Here is a 25,541-nt window from a genome sequence, read left to right as displayed (position 1 = left end):
CTTATAACACTCGTTCCCTTCTCTGCCCCTCTCTTTTTTCCTGCATTCTCATACTGTCACATTTCCCTTTTTTCCCTATTTCTTCTGCCTTCACTGTCCCCCTGTGCTTTCTCTCACCCTTGTCCCCTCTATTTATTTCAATGTGTGACAGGTCTATGACACACAGCTGGAGAATGTGAAGGCCTTTGAAGGCCTGTCTGACTTTTGTAACACCTTCAAGCTTTACCGAGGCAAGACTCAGGAAGAGACAGAAGATCCGTCTGTCATTGGCGAGTTTAAGGTGAGTTTGTCCCTGTGTAGACGTCTAAGATGGAGGCATTGCTGCAGTAAGTGTGTGGTGGGAGGGGTTGATATTGGTGACCCTGTGAGGGATGGAGATGGTGATGCTGCTGCAGATGTGGTATGGTTTTCATGATGATGACTTTTCATAGGATAAGGTTGATTGCCCTTTGTTTATTATGTGGATGACAATCATGACAAAAATGAAAGTTAACCACTCTGTGTTTTAGGGACTCTTCAAAATTTATCCTCTCCCCGAAGACCCAGCCATTCCCATGCCCCCAAGACAGTTTCACCAGCTGGCTGCCCAGGGGCCCCAGGAGTGCTTGGTTCGAATTTATATTGTCCGAGCATTTGGCCTCCAGCCCAAGGACCCCAATGGGAAGGTAATATTTCTGAAGTTTCTGATCCCCTAGATGATCTAGGTACAAAAACTTGTAAAATCTGGACATAGTATCTGCCCAGGAAGCTGTCAGTAAGCGGGGGAGACCAGATAAATACATGCAGCACTGAGATATATCTGGACAGAGTTTTGTCAGAGAGATCAAGGTCAGAGAAGGACAAAGTCAGTATAGGATTGGAAAAATGGGGAAGACTTCCAGGAAAGAATAGGAGTCTTAAGGATACATGGAGTTTTGATAGACTCAGAGGGAAAAGGAAAGTAGTATTTTGTGAAGGGGTCAAAGCATAGGCCAAATTGGAAAGACATCTGCTTCTTTTAAGTATGGAACCAGGATAAAGTACAAGCTAGGGGATTGAAGATGCAGGTTGGGGCGGAACTTTGTAGACTTTCAGTGATGAGTAGGGAGGAGTGAAGAAGGAATGCTATGACCAGCCATGTGGAGATAAAGGCAAAAGAGAAACCAGAAATACTCATCTTGGCTTTGTTTGGAACTTTGATATTTTGTTCATCATGGACCATTGGTATTGACTCTAATTTTTAAAATTTTTTTGTCTTGATGACTGAACTTTGGCACCTTCCCTTAAATTTTGTGTCTGAGGCAAGACTAATACTCTATCAACCCCATGTTTTCTGGTGGTTAGAGATAAAAGTCTCATGGAGACTTTTCTGCCCAGGTTGGCTTTGAATTCTGATTCTCAGATCTTAGTTTTTTGAGTAACTAGGATTATAGGTGGGAACCACCAGCTAGAGCCCTGCTTTTTAAGGCTGAGAAGTCATAGCATTCCAGGGTACAATGGCTGCCAGGATGTAGCTAGTAAGCAGGCCTGTATCTTTTAAGCCTTCTTAGTGGTGAGCCATTTCTGGGCCTTCTCTGGCTCCAGCTGCTTTGGAAGGATGATTGAAGATTGCTGTCACTCATAGGTATCTAGGAGACAGGCCAAGGCTGGCTAACTGACAAAGGATGATCACCTCTCTCTTCTTCTATCTGGATAAGCAGAGGTCACAGCAAACTCCCCCTGCTCCCCGGCAGCCTAGTTCTACCTAGAATATTGTCTGTGTGTTAGGTGTATGAGGATAGGTGCCTAGTCCTATCTACCTCTTCCAGTGAAGAGATAGTGGGTCACAAGTATGGAGGACTTAGGAAAGAAGAACTGAGGCTATTCTAATACATATGCAAGTTCTAGGCGATGCGTGTGTGTTGATATCGCCTCACTGCTGGAGCTGAGATTGTAATTTTGTGTCCAGCCAAGGATTATGTTATGGTTTACAGGATGGACTCCCAACCTGACCAGACATGGTCTATGCTACAGCTTCCTCATGGCTGGCACCTCACCCCATTGGGATACAGGGGGCTCATGAAGCCCCAATGACACATTGGGACAGTGATTTCACGTATATGCTTCTGTGTCCTCCTCCAGTGTGACCCATACATCAAGATCTCCATAGGGAAGAAGTCATTAAGTGACCAGGATAACTACATCCCCTGTACCCTGGAGCCTGTATTTGGAAAGTGAGTGGGAAGTGGTACTGGGATGGAGGGAGGGGCCAGTCTAGAAACCCTACAGCCCAATGAGTAGAGATGGCTGCCTCTGGTAGGTCCCTGTCTCCAGGAACAGAAGTGATCTTTCCTATGTGTCAATATAGCCCCAGTTCCTCTTTCTTAGTTAAACACCTAAACAATGACCTCTCGGATCAGAAATCTCCATGGACACTCAGAAGATACATTGGTTGATTTTTTTTCTGGTGAACTTTTAGGGGGATGATTTTAGATTTCGTGGAAAATATACAAGGATAATGCAGAGTTCCTATATATTCTTAACCCAATTTTCTCCATCTTACATAAACAAGGTCCTTTTGCCCAAGTGAGGACATTAACACTGATGTACTATTACCAATGAACCCTACAATTCATTAGGACTTCGCCAGTTTCCAACCATGTCTTTTATATTGTCCAAATCCAGCCCCATATATCAAGTTGCATCCAGCAGTTACTGCTTCAGTGTCCACATACATCTGTGGTGGATAGCTACAGAAAGAATGGAGACTCAAGACAATAAGATGTTGCTGGAAATCTAAGAACAAAGGAGGAAGAATCAATACTCCTGCTGTGGGAGTGGCTCCTGAGCCTTAGTTGCTCTCGGTTATGAGCTTTAACAACCAAAAAGGAGGCTGGCAGCTATTTCTCTGGCACCTGTGGGAGAGGTCTAGTGTGCCAATATGTCAGGCTATACACTGCATTCCAACACGAGCATCTATTTGGTTAGTTGAGGTCACTCCATCTACAACGCAGACCAAAAGACAAAAAAGGTAGTTGTTGAAGGAAGAAATAGTTCTAGGTGGCACCGAGTCACTATCAAACCAGGATTAGGAGTGGAGAAGGAGGATGGGAGAAAGTAGCTCTGTTTGATAAGCTTTCGTGGCTGGTCCAGGACTATGGGCTATTGGTACTGGGCCTGTCTCACAACAGGTGTGCATATGTGTCAAGGCCCAGGGCAGGTGGCAATGAGAGTGATTGCAGAACACATTCCTCCCACTCTCATGGTCCATTTCCCCCAAATCACAGCTCAGAGCTGGTGCTCCTGCAGCCTTGGGCCTCCTGCAGATCACTGGAGAAATGCTTTCACTCTCCAGCCCATCAGCATGAGAACACACAACTCAGTTGTGGTCAGCGAGTACTCTGGAAACCCATTTATTCTGTGGCATGACTTTCCTCCTTCCCAGAGTGGCACTGTGGCAGGCAGGTGGTTTTTCTGCCCACTCTCAGCTCAGCCACTTTATGAAAGGCAAAACGTGTCAGGGCTGCAGCGAGGATAACTCTCTGTGCCTGTGTCCTTGATGGCACTAGGGGAGCATCTCCTGTTTTGTTGCCAGGACTTTGAGTGAGCCATATGTTTCATGGAGGGGGTGGTGAGGAGGGAAGCACTTCCCCTGCTTCCCTTGTCCTGTTTAGTGTGTGTGTGCTCCACTGCCCTCTGGCTAGCCAGCAAGGCCAGGACCAGGACCAGGGGAAGGATCACTGCATGATCCATCTGTGACTGAGTAGATGTTGTACCCCTTTAGTGGCCACTGCTTGGCCTTTGGTCCTCATTTAGTTCACCCCACAATCTGGCTGCTAGGAGCCAGGATTCAGAACAGCTCCAATCAGGCCTTGAGAGAGTTACCTTTTCTTCACAAGACGCTCATGTGTTCCTTGCCCAGGCATCGCTGGGAATCCAGCTTCTCCCCAAAGTGGCTCATAGGTGCTCCTTAAGTGACCTTGAGCAAAAGAAGGGCAATATGAGTCTACCATCCCAGAACCTGCTTTGTCTCCATCTTGACCTTCATGGGGGGCTGAGGTTCTGATCCCATAGGTGCTGTCTCCCCCAGAAAACTTGTCCATGAACCCTCCTTTCCCTTTACACCAGAAGTGAATGCATAGCTCAAGTCCAGACAGTAGGTAAATTCCAGAGCTCTGGTATCTGGAATTTTACATGTCTTGGTCCCTGGTATCCATGACAGAAACTTCAGTCTTAGCATTTTGTTCTATTTTATTCACACCCACACCACACGGTACAGCTACACTATGGGTAGAGTATCTGAGGAGGGTAGCTACCCTGGGATGGCTCACTCGTGCTCACTTGGCTTCCTGCTGGGTCCAGCAACTTCGGGAGCTAGCAGAGTCCTGACCTCTACCCTCCTGTAGGATGTTTGAGCTGACCTGCACTCTACCTCTGGAGAAGGACCTGAAGATCACGCTGTATGACTACGACCTTCTCTCCAAGGACGAGAAGATTGGGGAGACAGTCATCGATCTGGAGAACAGGCTGCTGTCTAAATTTGGGGCTCGTTGTGGACTCCCACAGACCTACTGTGTGTATGTGCTCAAGGCTGGCTGCTTCTCGACAACCAACCACTCTGTCTACTGAACACTACTGTATGCAGCCTGGACTTAGCACTTCCCAGATATTCTGTCCTGAACCCAGTGATGGGAGTGGGGGCAGGAAAAAGGGGGAAGGAGGAAGTTGTTCCCACTCCACTCTTAGAGAGGTTATGGTTTGTAAGTGGAAGATTAGGATTTGATCCTGCTCACCTGGCTGTAAAGACAGTCTGGCTCTTTATCACATTGTTATAAGCCAGCAGACTGTGCACCTGGAAAGAGAGGATGGGAAGGAGGAAGCGAAGGAAGGAGACAGACAGTTGGGCTCATGGGCTCCCGCTGGATCTCGGGAGGAAGTCTGTGATAGTCTCTCAGGAGAATGCAGATGGGAACAGCCTCTCTTCTAACCACCTCCAATCTTGTTTGGATCTGATTCTCTAATTTTGGAAAATGAAAGCAAGTAGATCCCACATTTCCACACATATTACTATCTTTTCTTTTGTGAGCCTCAGTTTCTTCATTTGCAAAATGGGGGTGATGAAGGATAAGATGGGGCATCAACTGTGAAGAGTGGGTGATTCTGTGTGTGAGGATACAGAGTTCACCACCATTAGTGTCTTTGTTATGTCTTATCTTCGCTTTGCACTTGGGTTTCAGCTCTGGACCGAACCAGTGGAGGGACCAGCTCCGCCCTTCCCAGCTTCTCCACCTCTTCTGTCAGCAACACAGAGTAAAGGCCCCTGTGTATCGGACAGACCGAGTGACATTTCAGGATAAAGAGTACACCATTGAGGAGATAGGTGAGTTGCTATGTGACTCCCCCAACTCTCCAACCCAAGCCATGATGGGAGTCTCCTCCCTCTCTTAGGCCCTCTTCTATCATTAAGTGGCGTAACACATAGCAGGGTGAGGTATATGTGTGAAACTGCTTGTAAATTGGACATCAGGATGGGATCAGGTTTAGAACTACATCCAAGACTACGTTTAGGCCCCTCTGAGGATAAGATTGGGATGAGTTTGAAGCCAAGATCAAGGGCCTCTGGTGATGGAGGTCACACTTTGGTGAGAGTTTAGAGAACATTTAAACCATTCTCTACCTGAATTGCACTAAGTTGCCAGCTTGACGCCAGTGCACCATTGAAACTCTGGGCAGAGCCCACATAGTTAAGCATCCAAAGGGCAGGCCAGAACTTTGCGGTGTCTCCATCCCTGCCACAGATTCTGCCTACTATAGGTGGCTGAAAATCCTGCCACATGCTCTCCATGTGTCTGAGATGCCCACAATCCTGTCGCCCACCCAGACTCCCCTGAAGTGTTTACAGGCCCAGCTGGCCGCTCGCCTTCTGCATGTTTCAAAGATGTTTGATGTCAGAGCTTGTGTTGAGGTTATAAAAGGGGAAGGATGGCTTTGATGGTGCATGCCCAAGTCCCCCTCCAGCTCCCCCATTCTATTTTTCTGTGTTTCCCAGGTCATGAGCCAGGCTTGGCCATTAGGCAACAACTTCCCCCCACCTTTCTCTCTTTCTCTGGTACATACATCTGTTTCAGTGATAGTCTCATTTCCTCTGGTGGCAGTTGCTATATGAGCAACTTTAGTCCAGGAACCAAGGCACAGGCTATTAAAATAGCATCTGCCTCATTTTACAGATGAGTCTATTGAGTTCAGGAGTGGTTAATGACCTACCCAGAGTCACCACCCAGCTCAGATCAGTGCCTTATTTCTGGCTCTATGGTGTTATGCTTCTTCTTTTGGGAGTCTTCTTTCTTCTATCCTTTCTTTGGTGGTCAGGCAAGTCTGGTGGGCAAGTGTGTGTGTGTGTGTGTGTGTGTGTGTGTGTGTGTGTGTGTGTGTGTTAGTGTTCATGGCCCTTTTGAGCAGAACATGAACCATTATAACCTCTAAGTCAAGACCTCTGGTACAGGGGGCTCCAGGTTCTGATTTCTGGCTGGCAGGCTGGGCCTTTTCACATGGATGGCATCAACTCATTCCCTGGCAGGTAGAGGCTGCACGAAGAAGCATGATGAGGAAGAAAGATGTGATTGTGCTGGGCACACATGCTTCCTAGGGGAACCTGTGAGCCTGGCTGCCCTGCTGCGTAGGTGTGGGGCTTCTCCATGCTTCAGGGTTCACATCTGTGGAAGGGGAAATCAGTAACACTTAGCTTCTAGGGTTCTTGTGAGGACTAGATGCGTGAATACCTATGAAGAACTTTCTGGAAATATTTTCTGTTAGTGTTGCTATTATAGGTAGTGCTGGAGTGACTTTTGTGAACCAGAGCATAGAACTAATAACATGACTTGACCAGCATATATTCGAAAACCAACAACACACACAGGTGCTCTATATGTATTCTGTGTACAGCAATGGTTGGTGGACCTGTGGATTTGTGGAGCTCTTAGAAAATTTTCCAGGGCCACCACGCACTTGACACCTCCAAGTTAGGAATCCAAGAACTGAAAGCAGGTTCTTAGCCCTCAGATGGGAGACCCAGGTATCCAGACCACCTTGAAGAGTCTCATGTGCCTCCCTCGGTTCACTGCAAGCATGTGTCTATTTACCATAGTAGAGAAGTTGTCTAGGTTGAACATTATCTCTTTTTTGCTTCACAGATCTATAGTTTCACTTTAGATAAATCTTCAAGTAATGGCTACACACACTAGGTCTCTATTACTACTATGCTGAAATATTAACGGTTTATAAACTAAAATACGAGTAGCTGAGGGAAGTCAGACTGGGATTCAGGGGGTGGGGACTCCATAGCTTTGACATAGAAAAAAAAGAAATGATGTCAATGAGGAAATAGGAAGGAATTTTAAGCCTAGATGATAAGATTTCTCTTGTAGTAAGTGAGACATAGGACCAGAGCAAGGATCTGGGCCTGGCTGAGGCTGTGGGGGAGGGGGGCTTCCCATGTCCCCCAGGCAGTCCCACTTAAGTGCCCACTGGGTGGCCTTATCATCTCTCATGCACTTCACCACTATTTTTTTTTTCTTGGTTTGGGGCAGATGCTGGCAGGATCCCCAATCCACATCTGGGTCCAGTGGAGGAGCGTCTGGCTCTGCATGTCCTTCAGCAGCAAGGCCTGGTCCCTGAGCACGTGGAGTCACGGCCCCTCTACAGCCCTCTGCAGCCCAACATTGAGCAGGTGGGATCTTGAAACCTGGGCTCTGGGAAGCCCTACCAAGAGCAGGATGAACACTTAGAGGATCTACTAGGGATTTGGGGATTTGGCCATTCTTTTCTTGGCCTGTACCTTCAGAGTCTGGGTGGTCACCTCAGCTGACCTATGAAGGGATCTAAAGGCCTGGTCTCCAGGGTCCCCTCTGGCCCTCAGTGCTGGAGAACAAGGCCAGCAGCAACTTAGCCCACATGTAGGTGTGGCCTCTGTCTTCCTTCTATCTTCTAGAAGGATCACTATCCCATCCTGGCCTCAGAGTATATCCCTGTCTTGAATTGGTCAGTGACTCTGTCTCAGATGCCCCTCTCCCCATGATGAGATGCAGTGGTCCCAGCACCCCATGATGAAATGGCAAAGACCTAACAAGAAAGGCAGGAGTAGCCTCTCAGACAGAGGGGAGTGTGAACAGACAGCATGCTTGAGACTGATCGGGGAAAGCTTGTTGGAGGGCACCACTCAGAGCTCCCCTTTGAAGAGGGAGAGGAAAGGTTGCAGGCACAGAGAAGGGCCAACATGAGCCTGGACCGTGCCTTGTGAGAAGTAATCTCTCCCTGCTAGGTGGCAAGACTACTAGTCTGTCAAATCAACACAGCTGATTTCATGACCAGCTCCCTAGTCCTTAACCTATGACCTTGCAAGAGTGACTTTACCAAGTTACTTCAATCTTGGCTCCTAAAGATCAGGAAAGTAATCGCATACCATTTGCAGATGCAGCGGAGTGGTTCCAGGTGGACAGGTAGACTGGCTTCTATGTAGATACTTTCTGAGCCCTTGTAGCTGTACCCTCTTCTCTGACCTGCACAGAGTTGCCTCTACCAACCCTCAGGCACAGTAACGCATGGCTCACAGGTTGCCATCTTTGAGAAGCCTGCATAGGTCAGTGGCTTGTGGGACAGTGGGCTCAATTTCTGTGATCGTTCCTACAGTTTCCTATTTAGGATCCCTTTGCTACAGAGGCATCACCTTCTTCTGGAAGGCCTGGGTTTCCTCAGGTCTATTTCTGGGCTGCCTGGCACAGAGAAGCATGTGGTGTCAGTGGGTTGAGTGGAAAGGATAATGAGAATGACCTCCTGTTTCTGCAGGGGAAGCTGCAGATGTGGATTGACCTGTTTCCAAAGGCTCTGGGACGGCCTGGACCTCCCTTCAATATCACTCCTCGGAGAGCCAGAAGGTGACTGACAAACCAACAGGCTCAAGCTAAGCTGGAGATGGGAGGATCTAAGCCAGTTGTGGGTGGGGCCAGGAGGTCACTCATTGGCCAGGATTTGTATCACTTGTGTCTTTTTTTTGTTTTTTTTTTTGTTTTTTGTTTTTTTTTTGCTAGTCCTGGGCTTGAGCTCAGGGCCTGAGCACTGTCCTTGGATTTTCTCAAGGCTAGGGCTCTACCACTTAAGCCACAGCACCACTTCTGGCTTTTTGCTACGTATGTGGTACCGAGGAATCGAACCCGGGTCTTCGTGCATGCTAGGCAAGCACTCTACCACTAGGCCAAACTCCCGGCCCTCACTTGTGTTTTATAGCACAGCATTTGTTTGGGCCTGGCTAAGTATCCAGCCATGTGGGTACTAGGTCTTGGGCTAGCCAGGTGCTCTGCCAAGGATGCCCTCCCTGCCCTTGGTGGGAAAGGCTTGCAAATTTGAGTTGTTCTCCTGTCCTCCTGCCCCAGGTTTTTCCTGCGCTGTATTGTCTGGAATACCAAAGATGTGGTCCTGGATGATCTTAGCATCACTGGGGAGAAGATGAGCGACATTTATGTGAAAGGGTAGGGAGCTATTGCCTTGCACCTGGACAAGCCCTGGGCTCTGCTGAAGGAAAGGGGAGAACGGGAAGCTTTGGAGGAGAATCTCATGGGATATCTTCTCTGCTGTTGGGGAATGGTCCTCCCACCAAATTTTCTCTTCTGCCTTCCTCTTTGGGCCCAAATAGATGATGCCTCTGGATACCCTTGGGGAGCTGAAAACTTAGAAGGTTTTCTGATGCCCATACAAATGTCCTGGCAATTCTATTTACAATCACCTACACTAACTTCCTTTACATTTGTCATTCCTTGTTGGCCCAAGGAGGATGTACATTGTGGTAGAGCTGTAATGAGACATGTCCTTTACCATGTGTCTAGCTGGATGGTGGGCTTTGAAGAACACAAACAGAAGACGGATGTGCACTATCGCTCCCTGGGTGGCGAGGGTAACTTCAACTGGAGGTTTGTGTTCCCCTTCGACTACCTGCCAGCCGAGCAAGTCTGTTCCATTGCCAAGAAGGTAAGCATTTCTTCAGCCCCGTGACCTAGTCCTGGTCCTGGTCCTGGTCCTTTCCTGTGAGACCTTACCACTTCTGCCTCCTCACTTCCAGAGTTACAGCCAGCATTGCCCCATCACTGCTGGCATTCCCAACTCCTGCTCTCATTACCTGAAAAGCTGCCACCATTATCTCTGCACTCGGTCACTTCTTCCTCTTCCACCAGTCATTACCAGCGTCAAGGCTGCCCACAACCACACATCCATCATCTGTAGTTAAGTTCAAATCCCACAACCACTGTCTTCCACCCTATCCCAGACAAAGCAAGCAGCAAGAACGGTCCTGGGCCTGCGGGGGAAGAGTAGAGGAACCCACTGTGGTCATGAAAGAGGCAAAGGAAAGCCTGATGCTGGTGGTTCAGGCCTGTAATCTTAGCTCCTCAGGCTCAATATTGAGCCTGAATATAGAACTCTGAGGCTCAATATTCAAAGCCAGCCCAGTCTGAGAAGTCCATGAGACTCATCTCTAATAATCTCTAATTGCAAAATGTCTGAAGTAGAGGCCTGGCTCAAATGGTAGCATATAAGCCTTGAGCAAAAAGTCAAGTGAAAGTGTGAGGATCTGAATTCAAGTCCTGGTACTGACACAAAATTAGGTCAAGAGTTATACCTAGCCAGGGAACTTCCAAAAAGACTGGCCTAATTAGATTGTCTATAGGACTGGGAGAGTTTGGCTAAGTTCCTCTGGCTACAGAGGATCCCCACAACCGGGTCTGGTGCCCGTAGTCACTGTCTAGACAGGTACTGGGTAAGACACTGCCCTTTGAGGCCTAAACTGCTGCTGTTTTCCACCAAATTCTTGCTTGAGCTAAAGGCACTTGAGGAGACAAGTATGCATGAGTCAGCAGGGGTCAGTAGATAGGTGGATCTCCAGGTCTGTATCTCAGCATTTCCTAGCTTAGGTCTCATATGGGCCTTAATTATTTTTTTTAATCACTAAAGTAGTGAAAAGAGACTGGGAGTTTAGCTTAGTGATAGAGTGTTTTAGCATGCGGGAAGACCCAGGTTCGATTTCTCAGTACCACATACATAGAAAAAGTCAGAAATGGTGCTGTGGCTCAAGTAGTAGAGCACTAGCCTTGAGGAAAGCCCAAGGACAGTGCTTAGGCCCTGAGTTTAAGCCCTAGGACTGGCAAAAATAAATAAATAAAAGTAAAGTAGCGAGAGTCTGAGGCACCTGGCCTGCCTTTAGTAAGCAGTCACCAGGCTTATCAGAGCTTCCAGCCACCTTCGCTTTGCCTGGCATTCATTGCCACCTGGAGGCGCTTTCCTGCTCAACAGACAAGTGCCACTCTGCTTGAACCAACCGGAGGCCTGAGACTTCCAACCTAGAAGCCTCTAACATCTCTCTTCTGATTGGCTGTGTGGTTTCACTAGGGGAAATACACTTATGTATTTGGCTATCTTATCCTTCTCAATTCATCGCTTCCTCTCTACCTGATCCATTTGAATCCAATATACACGATCATCTGCACAGTGGAGAAATCAAAATGTTCTACCAAACACTCTGAGACCATCAAACAAAAGAAAATATGGATTAAGCAAAGATTAAGGACTCTTTCATCCGGGGATTGCTGTGCATTTCTCATTAGAAAGCAAAATTTAGCAATGAAGTTCTGTGAAGTCAAAGAAAACCCAGATTGTTTGTAGGTTTAATCTTATTGGCCTTTGCTGGGCATGTTTGTCTATCACCAGCTTGTTTCCATAACAAAGTAGACACAGCATCTGTCAGAATGCAGAATATACCACATCAAACAAGTTCCCCCTTGCCTCTGCTTTGGGCACAGACTGGGAAATTGGAGCCAGGAGTGGCCAAGGGGAGGGTCATAGCACCATGTACATCTCTGGGGTTCACTGAATCCTGTGAGTGGTTGGGAATAGATGAGGAAATTGAGGCTGAGAGATGCACATTGACTGTTCAATGAGTCAGGACAAACCTTTACTGTGACGGGTGCGGTATGCAAGCAGTGGCCAGAGGTGAGCTTCCTGGTTTATTCTCTAAAGTCAGAGGAGAATCTGATAGTTGTTATGAAGAGAGGGAGAGAGAGAAAGAGAGAGAGAGAGAGAGAGAGAGAGAGAGAGAGAGAGAGAGAGAGAGAGAGAGAGAGAGACAGAAACAGAGACAGAGAGAGACAGAGAGAGAGAGAGACAGAGAGAGAGACAGAGAGAGAGACAGAGAGAGACAGAGAGAGACAGAGAGACAGACAGACAGACAGAGAGACAGAGAGGGGAAAGAGGAGGAGGAGGAAGAAAAAGAAGGAGAGGGAGGAAGAAGAGAGGAGAGAAGAGGACTGACAGGAGGCACAGAGGAATACTAGCTGATGATTCTGCAGCCTAGTTGAAGGTACTAATTCAGAACTGAGATGATCTGCTCAGCCACCGGTGAAGTGTGTCTCTGTTTTGAAGGCTCTGATAAGGAAGAGGAGAAATGGTGATCTCCAGGAAAAGTTTGGGGGGGCTGAGGATGGAGGAAAAGGAAAGGGTCTGGTTGGTTCCATGATGATAACTAGGCTTAGAGAAGAAGCTAGCAGGGGAGTGGGGCAGAGAGGAGAAAAATGACGTCAATATGTCAAGGAGAGGCACCACTAGGAAAGAAGGTCTGGAGAGTGGGTGGCTGGTAGGTCTGAGGAGGTCCAAGAGTAAAATGAGTAACTGAAACAGCTCAGGTGGTTCTGGAGGCGCCAAGAGGATGAGAGAGCCAGTGGATACCTCTGGGGTAGAAGGGACCCTGGGAAGCAGGTGGAGCCATCCCCACAGGGCACCAATTAGCAGGTCTGGACTGGAGGATGACTCTGAGGTGGCTTAATGAATGGACGGAACAGCTGCTGGGCTCCCCGGGTCTGCTGCAGAGCCAGCCCTCTGCCATGGGGTTCAAGGCTTCTGACAGGCAGTCCCTCCAGGGACCCCATTAACCAGACGAGACTGTCATAAAACACAAGGTTTCCTTTCATCCAGTTACTTTGAACCACCGCTGCTTGCCGGGCTGGGCTCCCCACCTGGAGTCCAGCACACCCACCGGGGCTTGTCTGTGTGTCAAGCACCCACCCTGCAAATAAACAGCTAGTAAAAGGGCCCAGGCCAGGAGCATAATGAGCGCCTGGGATCTGGGAAGGAGGCTCATTCCTCAAACTGGAGCCCCCTCCCAGCTGCTCTCACCAGGGGCCGTTTGAACCTCTGGCTCATTACTGAGCCCATAAACCAGACCGGCCTGAAAAATGGAGGCTGTTGGCCGCCCTGCAGGCCAAGCAAGCCTGGAGCTGGCCATAAAAACTGCCCAGAGGAAGGAGACACCTGCAGGAGGCTGGGGGGAGGTGGAGCCTGGAAAGAGGGCGGCACCTTCACCAATGAAGGCCACCGTCCAGGGTGTGGCTATAGCCCCCACTGGCAGTCCTCATGGTGTTTGGTTAGGAAGTTTGGTGGCATCTGTGTGACTGGCTGTGGAGGTTGGTGTGGCCATATAACACTCACAGCTGGGTTATATGGCAAGGCTGCATTTAGTGGGTATCTAGAGCCAGCCAAACCTGTTGTGGGCAGGGCTCTCTCAATCTGGGAAGCCTATGCCTCAAGAGAAACTCATCTCCATTGCCTGTCTCTAACCAGAATGTGTCCTATCCTTCCACCTTCTCAGATCAAACCACAGTGAGAGGACAGGAATGGACCAGTGTATGTAAGAAAGCTCAGTGACTGACCGTAGGGTTAACAGTGGCTCAGGCCTGCACCCCTTAGATGCTCAATGAGGCTCTGAAGACCTGACTCCAGATGGAGCGGATGTGAGGGCGAGGCTGGGAGGGAAGTATCCGCAGGCTCTTGGTGGCAGAGGTGATGGGAATAGAGGAGCTGGTGTTCCCTGGTTCCTTACAGTCATTGGCCACAGTTATTTCCAGGGTGAGTGGTGAGTGGGGGCTCCCAGGTTCGCAGCCAACCCACCACAACACCAGGGATCACAAGTGCAGTGCAGAGCCTCAAGCCTCTGCAACCTGCCTGCCTGTTTTTGAATCTCAGCTTCCTGTCTTGTGACCTTGAACAAAATACTTGCCTCGGATTCCCAGCCTTGCCTCAAGGACTGACTCTACCCAGACCTTCTGGGAATGTCCCACTCACGATCTTTTCCAGGCTGAAGAGAACCCCAGCTCCTAACTTTGCTTGCCCATTCCATTCTCTCATTCCTTCTCTGGATCAGGATGCCTTTTGGAGTCTGGACAAGACCGAGAGCAAAATCCCAGCACGAGTGGTATTCCAGATCTGGGACAATGACAAGTTCTCCTTTGATGATTTTCTGGGTGAGCCTCCTTTCTGCTCAGCTCTGAGCTGCCTCTCAGGGGCTGTGTGTGTGAATGCCTGAGGAGCCTGGGAGGAGGAGTGGCCTTGGTTCTGCCCACAGGAAGCCAGGCCCCTGAGTGATAGGAGGGTCCCAGTGGTCAGAATGGCCTTGAGTGGATCAGCCCCAGGCTGGGATGAGTGGTGGGGCTCTGGGAGGGAAGGAAGAGAGGGGAGCGCAGGCTGCGCCAGGGCATCTGTGTGCTGGTTGTCATGGTTTCCTGGCCTCGCTGGACTGCATGTTTCCACCTCACCACAGCGTAGGCAGAAGGAACCCCTAAAATGGAGGGTCTCATGTGGCTTTTCATCCAGTGCTGGGGGATAAATGACTGAAGGACACATATTACACAAATCCACATCTATGAGCATATCTATACTGTGCAAACGTAGAAAGGAAGAGCTCATTAATGAAGCCTGGAGGGGGGGAGGAGAACTGCTAATGGGCACAGGAGGGCTATTTTGAGGGTGAGGACAATGTTCTGGAAATACATGGTGGTAAAGACTACATAACTGTGAATACTCTACAAGTGGTGCTATGGTAGGGTGCTAGCCTTAAGCGCCAAAGCTAAAGCTCTAAGACAGTGCCACATTTTGAGTTCAAACTCAGGAATGTCATAAAAATACCCCAAACCAAACAAAAACAACAACAACAGCAACAATCCCCCAAAAATCTTCTATAAAAACTTCACCAAATTCTGTGAATATTCTAGAAGCTACTTATCTGCATTTTTGGAAATTTCTAAAGTGTAGCATTTTCTGTTACCTAAACTTTAATGTAAAAAAGAATGTAGCCCCATGAGAAAGGCAGTCCAGGAAGAAAGGAGTCCTGATCACCTGTGACCAGGATGGCTTTGGGATCTGGCCTTGTTGAGCCCTTGGCTTGCAGAGATGTTCTGAGGAGCATAGACTATTCTTCCTGTTTCTAACCCTGCCAACCCCGTCTTGTCATAAAACACAGAACCACTTCAGGACTCATTGTCAAAGACTCAGATAAGAAAATGATGCTAGATTTGATTTTCATTACTTACTATTCTGTGTAGGATTCCTGTAAAATATTAGAAAAAATGTAGATACAAGTAATACTTCTCCTCATTGATGTCACCACACAGAGATAACCTCTACTAACATTTTGGCACACACAATTATTTATTATTATGGACATAAAGACATATCATATAGGCATTTCATATATGTCACACATATATGACATAATCTACGTATTATTTAGTAGGTAGATATTTATTTCACAATGCTATATACACTGATTTGGAGAGAACTTAATATTTCACAAGCATACTGATCAGCAGCTGTCTATTATGACCTTTGTGTCACTGCACTTAAAGGCTAGATAATGATCCATCAGGTAGACAAGTCCTGTTGAGTTTAGCTTACTTTAATTCTCTTGGCTGTAGTGGATGATCAAGTTGGTTTCACGTTGGTTTTTGGATGAGATACCCCAAGTCATACATTTTTTGGACCTATTTCCCATAGTTTCTCTTAACTTTAAGAAGTAGATTAGAGTCTGTGCATTTTAATGACTTTGAAATATTTCATTCAATTTTGTTTCAGAAAGATCTTACATGTTAACATTTCTACCAGTGTGATGTTTGTACAAGGGCATCATTTTCGCTAAACCTTTTACTATCACTGTTACATTAAAAAAATTCACTGCATACCTCATTTTACTTTTAATTTGTATTTATTATTTATCACTTAGAACTTAATGTTATTCTTAGTGTTGGTGAGCCTTTTTTTTTGGTCAGTCCTGGGGCTTAAACTCAGGGCCTGGACACTGTCCTGGGGTTTTGTTCAAGGCTAGCACTCTACCCTTGAGCCACAGCACCACTTCCTGGCCTTTTCTGTGTATATGGTACCCAGGAATGGAACCCAGGACTTCATGCATGATAGGTGAACATTCTACCACTAGGCCACACTCCAGGTCCTAAGGGTGAGCCTTTTTGAAATCATGGTTTGGGGATGTTCATTTTTATTACTGGTTTTCAGAGCATTTTATACATTGAGAACATATTGCAAATAGATTATCTATTTAATTTGTCGTTTTTATGAAATCTTTTTATTTACAGACTTAAATTTTTGGCAACAATCTATTCCTTATGGAATGAGACATTCAAAACCTAGGGTTTTTTTTTTAAAGAAATTGAATTTTTACTGAATGAATAAGAAACATTCAAAATAAAAGGAACAGGTGCATCCTTATTTTTAAAAAACAAACATAAAACCAGGTACCAAGCTACTTCAGTGGTTGAGATCTGAGGATCAAAGTTTGAAGCTAGCAGGAAAGTCTGTGGGACTCATCTCCAACTAAGCCAGTGGAGCTGTGTGCAAATGGTAGAGCCTAGACTTGAGCAAAAGAGCTCAGGGACAGTACCCAGGTCTTGAGTTCAAGCCCCATGACCAGTGTACACACACTTACACACACACACACTCAATAAACCACTAACAAAAACTACCTTTATGTCTCTTTTCCACCTTTATACTGTGTTTTTAGTTGTGTTATATCTGTTGAATTTTTATTATTTTTGGATTTTCAGAGGCAATAATTAAGAACATATACTCTTACCACCAAGATATAATTATTTCTTTACACTTTATTTCTTTACACTTTTTATGTAGACCATGCTAGGACAATGTGTGTGTGTGTGTGTGTGTGTGTGTGTGTGTGTGCAATGTATGTATGTGTCTGTGTGTGATTTAATACATTTATAGAGACAAATTCTAGAATACAGGTTTCTATGGGCAAAGGAAATGACGAATAACCAACCTTCCTTCTTTCCTCCCTCCCTCCCTTCTTTCCTTCCTTCCTTCCTTCCTTCCTTCCTTCCTTCCTTCCTTCCTTCCTTCATTTCTTCCTCCATCTGTCTTTATTTCTATTTTTCCTGGCTGGTTTCAAACCACAGTCTTCAGATGTCAGCCTCCAGAATAACTAAGTTTGTAGGAGTGAGCCACTGGTGCCATGCCGAAGATTATTTCTTAATGGATACACAGTCATTCTTAATATATTGGGATCATAGTTTAAGTGAAGAATTAACACTGATGTACACTGGACAGTGGGAAGTGTAAGTGGCTAGAAGAATGGGATGAAAAGATGAACAAATGGATCAAAGGCACAATACCTATTGATGTTCAAAAGTAGTAGCTATGGAAGGATATGAAAAAAGTTGTAGAAGCTGAATGCATAATAGAAGGCAATTAAACTAGGAATAACAAATTGAATGTTCATCTCCAGTAACTGAGCAATGGACTCTGAAAAAAAAGCCAGTCTCCTTTCCACAATGCTCAAGGACTACCTTAATTTGGCCTCAGACAGAAAACATTTTTAAGAAGTTTATCTTTCTTACTTAATCCCTTCAGTAACCTGTGCTCCAGAGCCATTGACTCTACCACATTATTGAAATTGGAGTAGGTGAAACCATATGAGATTGCTCTTTTTTGTAGGTCAGAGAATCAAAGACTAAAATTTCCATATGTTTTAAGCTAATTTGGAATTGGACAGAAAAAAATGGTAGCTTTTAGTTTGAGCAGATGGAACAATATCAAAAGATGACTACTTGGATGACTAAGTGGGGAGATGGGAGACGCAGATGAATGGGACAGGAGGTTCTTCAACTTACTAGAACAGCAAAACTAATACTATAATATAAAAGTGTTGGTGAAGATGTGGAGAAACTCAAACACAAGTATATTGTTGGTGTGAGCGTAAAATAATGTAGCTACTGAAGTAAACAGCTTGATGACACCTCAAAAAGTTGTACACAAAGTTAACCTATTACCCAGAAACTGTATTTTTAGGTGTCTGTCCCAAACCACTAAAAACCACTGCAGCATTATTCCCAATACTTAGAAGTAAAAGGTGTTGGTGACTCACGCCTATGACATATCTACTTGGGAGCCTGAGAGCTGAGGATAGTGGATGAAGCCAGCCCTGAAAAGTCCATAAGAGTCTTATCTCTGATAAACTACTCAGAAAGAAGCCAGAAGTGACACTGTGGCTCAAGTGGTAGAGTGCTAGCCTTGAACACAAAGAGGCTCAGGGATAATGCCTAGGCCCAAGATCAGAAAAAAAAGGACTCGTGTGTCCATCTATAGGTGAATAGGTAGATGAAGTGTGCTATGCACATATGATTGAATATAATTCAGCCACCAAAGGAATGTTGCTGATATACAGTGTGGATAAACTTTATGCAGAGTGAAATGAACAGATTCATAAAGACAAATATGATTCTATTCATATGAAATATGTAGAAGAGGCAAATTCATAGCTTCAGAAAGTAGAATATAGATTTCCAGAGGCTGAGGGGAGAGGAAGGTAAGTAAGGACTGTTGCTTAATAGAATTTCTGAATGGAGATTTTCAACATAATGGACAATACTGCATTTGGTACCATTGAATTATACATTCAAAAATGGTTAAGATGACACATTTTATGATAGATACTATCATCATAAAATAATTTTTAAGATATTGGTGGATAGTGAGTGGATTTGTATTCAGAGGTGGGTCACTTCCTTAAGGGAGATGAGTATGGTGGCAAATGGTGCCTGAATAGGTAGCTGGGAAGCTGTGTAGAGAGGGCAGAAAACGGAGACTTTGTGGAAGCTGACCCACAGCTAAGCAATGACTAGAAGCTGAAGAGATGATAGTTTTTCTTGAGCCCGCCTGCCCCAGGGTGTTCCTGGGCTGGCAGCGATGAAGGCATCCTTGGCTAAAGAACACCTCTGTGTCATAGGCTCCCTGCAGCTAGACCTCAACCGCATGCCCAGGCCAGCCAAGACGGCTGAGAAGTGCTCCTTGGACCAGCTAGATGACACTTTCCACCCAGAATGGTTTGTGTCTCTTTTCGAGCAGAAGACAGTGAAGGGCTGGTGGCCCTGTGTAGCAGAAGAGGGAGAGAAGAGGATCTTGGCGGTAAGTCAGCTCCCTCCAGGCCTGATGGAAGGCACTGGGTGGTTTCTTCCATAGCGTTCAGCAGGTATATGATCACACACTATTCTGCCTTTCACCATATCCTTGCTTTCCAAGGCATTCTCCCTCTCCCACAGCCTTCCCTTCTCTGGAGGTCACATTGCAGGAGAAGCCTATTTAAATGGAATGGTAGTTTGATGAGAGATCCATTCTGGATCCTCCTATGATCTGGGATTCCTAGTGTCTGGGCAGAGGTTTTGCATTCCCATTTGAACAGGACTTTCCTAGGACTATTTTCTCCTTGCTGAGAAGTCTGCTCAAGAGACTGGAGGAGCTTCCTTTCTTCAGTCCAGAGCAGTCTGGAGAGGAAGTTCATTTCAGAGAGTTTTCCTAGAAATGGCAGGTAGTCAGCCAACCCTAAAGTGGCCCTTGAAATAAAATATTCATATTCTATAAAGAATTGCAATGATTAATAAGAAATACTAATACCCCAAGGAAAAAAATACAAGCAAAGGACATGCACAGATAATTCACAGAACTACAAACGCCCATTTAGATGTGAAAAAGAGGGTTATTTCTTCTAGTCATTAAATGTGATTTTTCTTGGTCTATTACATTAGATTTAAAAAAATCAGAACTATTCATGAGGGGTGAGGATGCTGAGAGTCAGACCTCATTTACTTCTGCAAGGAGCATTAGTGGGTTCCCTGTGTGGAGAGGCAATTTGGTAACATATAATGAGAGATTTAACAAGATTTTTTATGCCCTTGGACTCTATCCCCTACTTCTAAATTCTCTTCTAAAGAAATAACCAGATAAAATTAAAAATTTAGCTTCTGGGATATTTATTGTAGCACTATTTATAATATCAAAGAGTTGGAATCAACATAAATGAACCCAAATAAGTAGTTCTCTAAATAAATTATGGCTAACCAACCATGGAATGAATGTTTTACAGTCATTAGAAACATAACTTGAAAGAATATCTAATTATCTAGTGAAATATATTCCTAAATAAAGAAAACAAGTCTATGGAATAAGATATCCTGGGTGACATATAGTCAGATGTAATGTATAGAAACACCAGCAGGGCTGGTCTCTACATTGGGGAAGTGTGGGCACTGGTTTTCTTTATATATTTCCATTGTTTCTAAATGTTCTATAGAGAATACTGGCTTATGAGAACAATCTTGCATCTTAAAAATAATAGTCACATGGCTCTTAGGTTTGTCCTTGCCTGGCTTCTCTCCAGGTTCCTGGGCAGAGGCCCTCACCATGTTGTCTCCACAGGGAAAGTTGGAAATGACTTTGGAGATTGTCGCAGAGAGTGAACATGAGGAACGGCCCGCTGGCCAGGGACGGGATGAGCCCAATATGAATCCAAAACTGGAGGATCCAAGGTTCGTTCCTGCCCCTTGACTCTGACCCCATGCATATCCAGGAGATTACAAGGTCCATGGGGCTCAGAGAGAAGCAGGTGAAAGACATGCTTTGGGGAAACCTGGGCTCCTCAGCTAAGTCAAGCAGACTATATTGGGTTCTTGTTAGCTTTGTGGCATGCATGCTGTCATAGGGCACATGACCTATCGATGTGCTTGGGAGACCTCCCTGGGGGGTAGCTCTTATCCTCCTTTTAGAGATGAGGACACAATCTCAATAAAGTTATCTAAGGTTATTCTAATCATGGAGGGGAAAGGTTGAAGTTTTCTCACCTGCGATGGAGCCTGATCAAGTTCTTCCCAGTCATCTATACTTTCTGTGCTACCATCAAGGTGGCTTTCAAATCAATCTTCATGTTGTCTTTGAAATGCAGAAACCAGTCCCTATCTTCCCTATACCATGGACCTTTATTTAGGAAAGTAGATCAACTAAGTCAATACATCAAGTGCACGAAGAGATGCTTTGTGGGTTTAAGGCCTTACCCCTCCTACCACAGCATGCTTAACCTCATCACAGTGCTGTCCTTGTGCAAGGCGGCTGGCACAGGAGTGAGAGGCGTTCTAGTACAGCGTTTTGGGAATTGGGGGAGAGAAAAGAGAAATGCATGAGACCTCAGGGAGAGAAATCGGATGTTAATTGGCCTTGGTTGTGACACAGAGTCCTGCTGCTCATGGAATGGTGGGGCTGACCATGGAGCAGGGTGAGAAGTTCTTGATTGGGAATAAGAATTAGCTTTCTAATTTCCTTTTCTCCATCCTCCTTGAGAATGGCTTACTATATGTCTGGGCAGATGGGGTCCCAGGGTTCCATTGTTCACTTAACAGGGCAGGCAGCCTTGAGGATCCCATGTGTACCTTGTGATTAAACCTGGAGTCAGGAAGGGGATGACTGGAAACAGGACGTCATCACAAGACCAGGAGGGTAGCACATCTAGTGGTACCCTGCAGGACCTCTAGCGAGAGGGGATGCAGACCAGAGGGCGGAGTTTAGCAGTAGTGTCTGGGGCATGGAGCCTGGGAAGGTCCTAGAAGTCTCACAGTGTGGGGAGAAGGGCTATTTGACTTGTTGGGGTCCCAAGTTGAGAGCAGACTTTGGAGAAATCATTCCTGTAAAGGAGACTTACCAACCTCTGGGATGTCACTTTCAGGCGTCCTGACACCTCCTTCCTATGGTTTACCTCTCCGTACAAGACAATGAAGTTCATCCTGTGGCGGCGCTTCCGGTGTGCCATCATCCTCTTCATCATTCTCTTCATCCTGCTGCTGTTCCTGGGCATCTTTGTTTATGCCTTCCCGGTGAGCACGCCTGATTGGGGAGGCAGATGCTGACGGGGGAACTCTTCCTTGTTCTCCTTGTTCTCAAGGCACTTCCTCAGTCTGGAGGAGAAGTACACCTCTGTTCTGGTGGATCCCTGGGCTGAGGCCATATCCATCCTCCTCTGAGAGTCCACACTCTAGCAAGGAGAACCTTTAGTCCATGGGGAAAACAGTTCTTGACCTTGACAAAGTGACCTAGCAATCTTTAGTAAGTAGCCAACATGTACAGTCAAAGGGTTGAGAGGAGAGCCAGTGGCCAGCGGCTCACGCCTGTAATCCTAGCTACTCGGAAGGCTGAGATCTGAGGATTGCTGTTCAGAGCCATTGTGGGCAGAAAAACCTGTGAGACTTTTATCTCTAATTAGCCACCAAAAAGCCAGAAATGGAACTATGGGTCAAGTGGTAGAGCCCTAGCTCTGAGCAAAAGAAGCTCAGGGATAGCACCCAGGCCCTAAGTTCAAACCTTAGGACTGGTGTGCATATGCACACGAATACACACACAGACACACACACACATACTCAGTTGAGAAGAAGCAAGACTGGGGCTGGAGGTGTAAGAAGTCTTTGAGGAGAGGGTAAAGGTTATATGTGGAAGAGAAGGGAAGTGCGTGGCACAGCAGAGGCAACAGCCTCTCTGCCTTGGTGACAACACTTGCCAAGTTGGAGGTGGGCCTGTTGGGACAGCTAGAGCTATAGCTATTAGGCCCTGCCTAGAGAAGTGGGGTACAGGTGTTTGCCCTCTGCCTGTGATCCTATCTTTCACAACTCATCAGGGACCATGAAACTGCTGTACCCCAGGCCTCTAGGGTCTCTGGTACTCATGACTTTAAAGGGTTCTGAGTGTTTTCAGGCTAATACCTGGATTTTCATGTACGATTTTTAAAAAATGTTCTAATGAGAACATTTCAAAGCTCTATAAAAGTAGGGAGAATGGTGACATTAGTTCTTGATAACTTGATTTTCACAGTAAAAAACCCCACAAACACCAGAGGGAGATGGTGAGGCTTGTCCCCCAGGGAGCTCTAGGTCTCCTGGGAGACACTGATACCCCAGAATAAGGATCACTGCCATGCACAGGGAAGCATTCCAGCAACTCAAGTGGAGGCTCTTAGGGAGGCCAGACAGACACACAGAGTCCCACTATTCTCAGCATAGTCTGAGGCCCAGCAGACTCAGCATCAGAATGCCGAGTGCTGGCCTGGGCTCTGTCTCCTGAGATCTATCCTTGGATCTCATAATGTAGCAGTTCACACCCTGTGCAAGACAGAGCTTAGAAAAAATTCAGCAATGCCAGCTCCTGCTGTGACTTGTTGTGTGACCTAGGCCAGGCCTTCCCATCCACATGAAGAGAGGGCTGGGTTGTGGCAGCCTTGGCCTTCTGTGATGGGTCCTTCACCCACCTTCAGTAGCTGTGGGCCGGTCTTCCTCCTGAGCAGTCCCAGGGAAGGCAGGGTGCCTTCCATCTCCACCACCAGCGTCTGCACCGGCTACGTCAGCTCCTAGCAGGCTGGACCCCATTCTGTGGGCCCCTTGGGTGGCAGACCTAGGTTTTAGGAGCCTGGGAAGGAGCCTCTGGGATGGGCTGGAAATAGGGAAGATTTCTAGTTCTTTCCCACTCGTGGTCTTTCTTCTCCCCTGGGGTAGCCTTAGTTCTGGGTGCTGTGGGCAGGGGCTGAATGGCATCCTTGGGTCCTGGCCAGAGTCCTTCTCCTGTCTTCTGGGTCTCCTTTCAATTATCTGGCAATTGTTCTCTAAATGCTGACCCTGCTGACGCTCGCTGTCTCAGGCTGGGCATGCCAGGTACAGGTTCCCAAGGCTATGGGTCATTGCTGCTTTATTACAGGCTGGAAGGGAACCCTGATTCCCTTCACTTTTATGGTGCAGTCACCTGGCCTGGCCCACACCCATAGGGTGGGGCTGCTCCCATCACCTTGCTTTCAGGCTGAGGTAGAGAGTCTACTCCAGCACGCCCAAGCCAGGTTCCTGGCAGAGGGGCCCAAGGTTGAGCTGCTCCCCTCAAGTCAGCCCAATCCCCCCACCCTTCCTTTGGGACATTCCCCTGGGAGGGGTTGGACATGAGGGGCAGCCTGTCTGATTCCTCCCAGCTCTGCCCTCCCTGCCAGCTGGGAGCAAGGCCAGCATGGGGAGGCAGGAGGCGATTTGGCGAGGAAGGAGGCTGGCTTTGTTTCTGGGGTTGGCTTCCCCAGGCCGGCGCTGGGGAACATGCTGTCCCAATTAAGAGCCCTGTGTTGTGTTGTGTATGTTTTCATGGTGTTTGGGAGGAAGCAGCGGGGGAGGGAAGGGGGCTCCTGTCAGTCCTGCAGCAGGCAGGGCTTAATCAAGGGGGACCCATCTCTATTGCTAGCTTACAGCATGAATTATCCCTCCCTGTAATCCCCCCACAACCCAAGTCTGTCTCTCTGCTTCTGCTTCTCTCTCTCTCTCTCTCTCTCTCTCTCTCTCTCTCTCTCTCTCTCTCTCTCTCATTTTCTTTGGACAGAGAAAGCTTGGTGACCCTAGGCCCTGGTGGCCTTGTGTGGATGTGGGAGTGGAGTTATGAGGATCACTGCCTGGCCATTCATACGTGGAAGAAGACAGAGCAGGCTCCCCTGTCTAGGCCCTTGGTGACCACAGCCTCTTTCATAGCTGGCTGGGTGAGGGAGTGAGCCGTGAATTATGAGCAAGCCAGGCAGCACTGATCAAGATGGGCAGATGGGAGGGGTTCCAGAGGGCATGGATTCCCCTGTACGGGGAGGCTGGGCCATGAGCCTCTTGCCCAGTCCCCTGCCTGCAGTCAGACCCTCCAGCCCCAGGATAACCACCTGGGCTGTGCTTGCCCTGAAGGAATCACCACATGTCGCTGCTTCCTTCCTCCTCTAGAACTATGCTGCCATGAAGCTGGTGAAGCCCTTCAGCTGAGGACCTTTCTGCCTTGGACAAGGGGGGTGCCGGCTGCCCTCTGGTCTCAGGACTGGCTCCTCCACACATTTAGCCCATACGCTTCAGACCTGATAGTCCTGCCAGGTGGGCAGACGGAGGGACTGACACATGCTCCGGAGTTGCTGCCATGAAACCTTCATCATCTCCTTCCCCAAACCCAACCCCTCCTTTGGGCCAGCTTGTATACATTTCCATATAAAGCAGCCTGAACCACAGAGTGTTGGTTGGTTTTTGTGTGTCCACAAGGGTGACTGGGGGCAGAGGATGTGTTGGGGGTGCAGGTGGGGTAGAGGTGGGGTGCAGATGGGGTATAGTCTTTCGGTGGTAGAAGCATAGAGAGACCTTTTCTCTCTATCCAGGCACGCGTTGTCTTTCTGCTCTGCCTCTTCCAGCTTTGGCTTTAGTCTAAAGGTCAAGCCCATTCCTAAGATGGCCTTGAAGCTGCTCCCTGGGACTCTGTAGATCACAAGGGAAAACTCAGGGGAGGAGGAACTAGAGAGTCGATGGCAAGGGCATACTGTGTATGAGGCAGACCTGGAGCATGTGCAGAGATTGCTGCAGGGACTTGGCAGTGGCTGGTTTCACAAGAGGCAT

General features: G+C 47.2%; 1 protein-coding gene across 16 annotated transcripts in view; it reads left to right on the top strand.

The window, feature by feature from the left end:
- The window catches only part of Dysf (dysferlin), a 195,436-nt gene extending 170,274 nt beyond the window's left edge, over positions 1 to 25,162 (top strand). For all 16 annotated transcript variants that reach the window (XM_090336723.1, XM_090336718.1, XM_090336720.1 and 13 more), the window contains 14 exons: positions 152 to 280; positions 510 to 665; positions 2,101 to 2,192; positions 4,365 to 4,535; positions 5,196 to 5,338; positions 7,545 to 7,684; positions 8,800 to 8,888; positions 9,384 to 9,479; positions 9,834 to 9,975; positions 14,192 to 14,291; positions 19,076 to 19,254; positions 20,542 to 20,651; positions 21,839 to 21,986; positions 24,888 to 25,162. In XM_090336723.1, the coding sequence (XP_090192849.1) occupies positions 152 to 280; positions 510 to 665; positions 2,101 to 2,192; positions 4,365 to 4,535; positions 5,196 to 5,338; positions 7,545 to 7,684; positions 8,800 to 8,888; positions 9,384 to 9,479; positions 9,834 to 9,975; positions 14,192 to 14,291; positions 19,076 to 19,254; positions 20,542 to 20,651; positions 21,839 to 21,986; positions 24,888 to 24,926 (1,734 nt within the window). In that variant the 3' untranslated portion in view covers positions 24,927 to 25,162. The remainder of the gene's footprint in view (positions 1 to 151; positions 281 to 509; positions 666 to 2,100; positions 2,193 to 4,364; positions 4,536 to 5,195; positions 5,339 to 7,544; positions 7,685 to 8,799; positions 8,889 to 9,383; positions 9,480 to 9,833; positions 9,976 to 14,191; positions 14,292 to 19,075; positions 19,255 to 20,541; positions 20,652 to 21,838; positions 21,987 to 24,887) is intronic.
- The last annotated feature ends 379 nt before the right edge of the window (positions 25,163 to 25,541 follow it).

The sequence above is a fragment of the Megascapheus bottae genome, chromosome 7, assembly GCF_031878675.1.
Source record: "Megascapheus bottae isolate mThoBot1 chromosome 7, mThoBot2.hap1, whole genome shotgun sequence".
NCBI classification, from domain to species: domain Eukaryota; kingdom Metazoa; phylum Chordata; class Mammalia; order Rodentia; family Geomyidae; genus Megascapheus; species Megascapheus bottae.
Note: the sequence above shows the minus strand (reverse complement) of the source record. Positions and strands in the feature narration are given on the sequence as shown.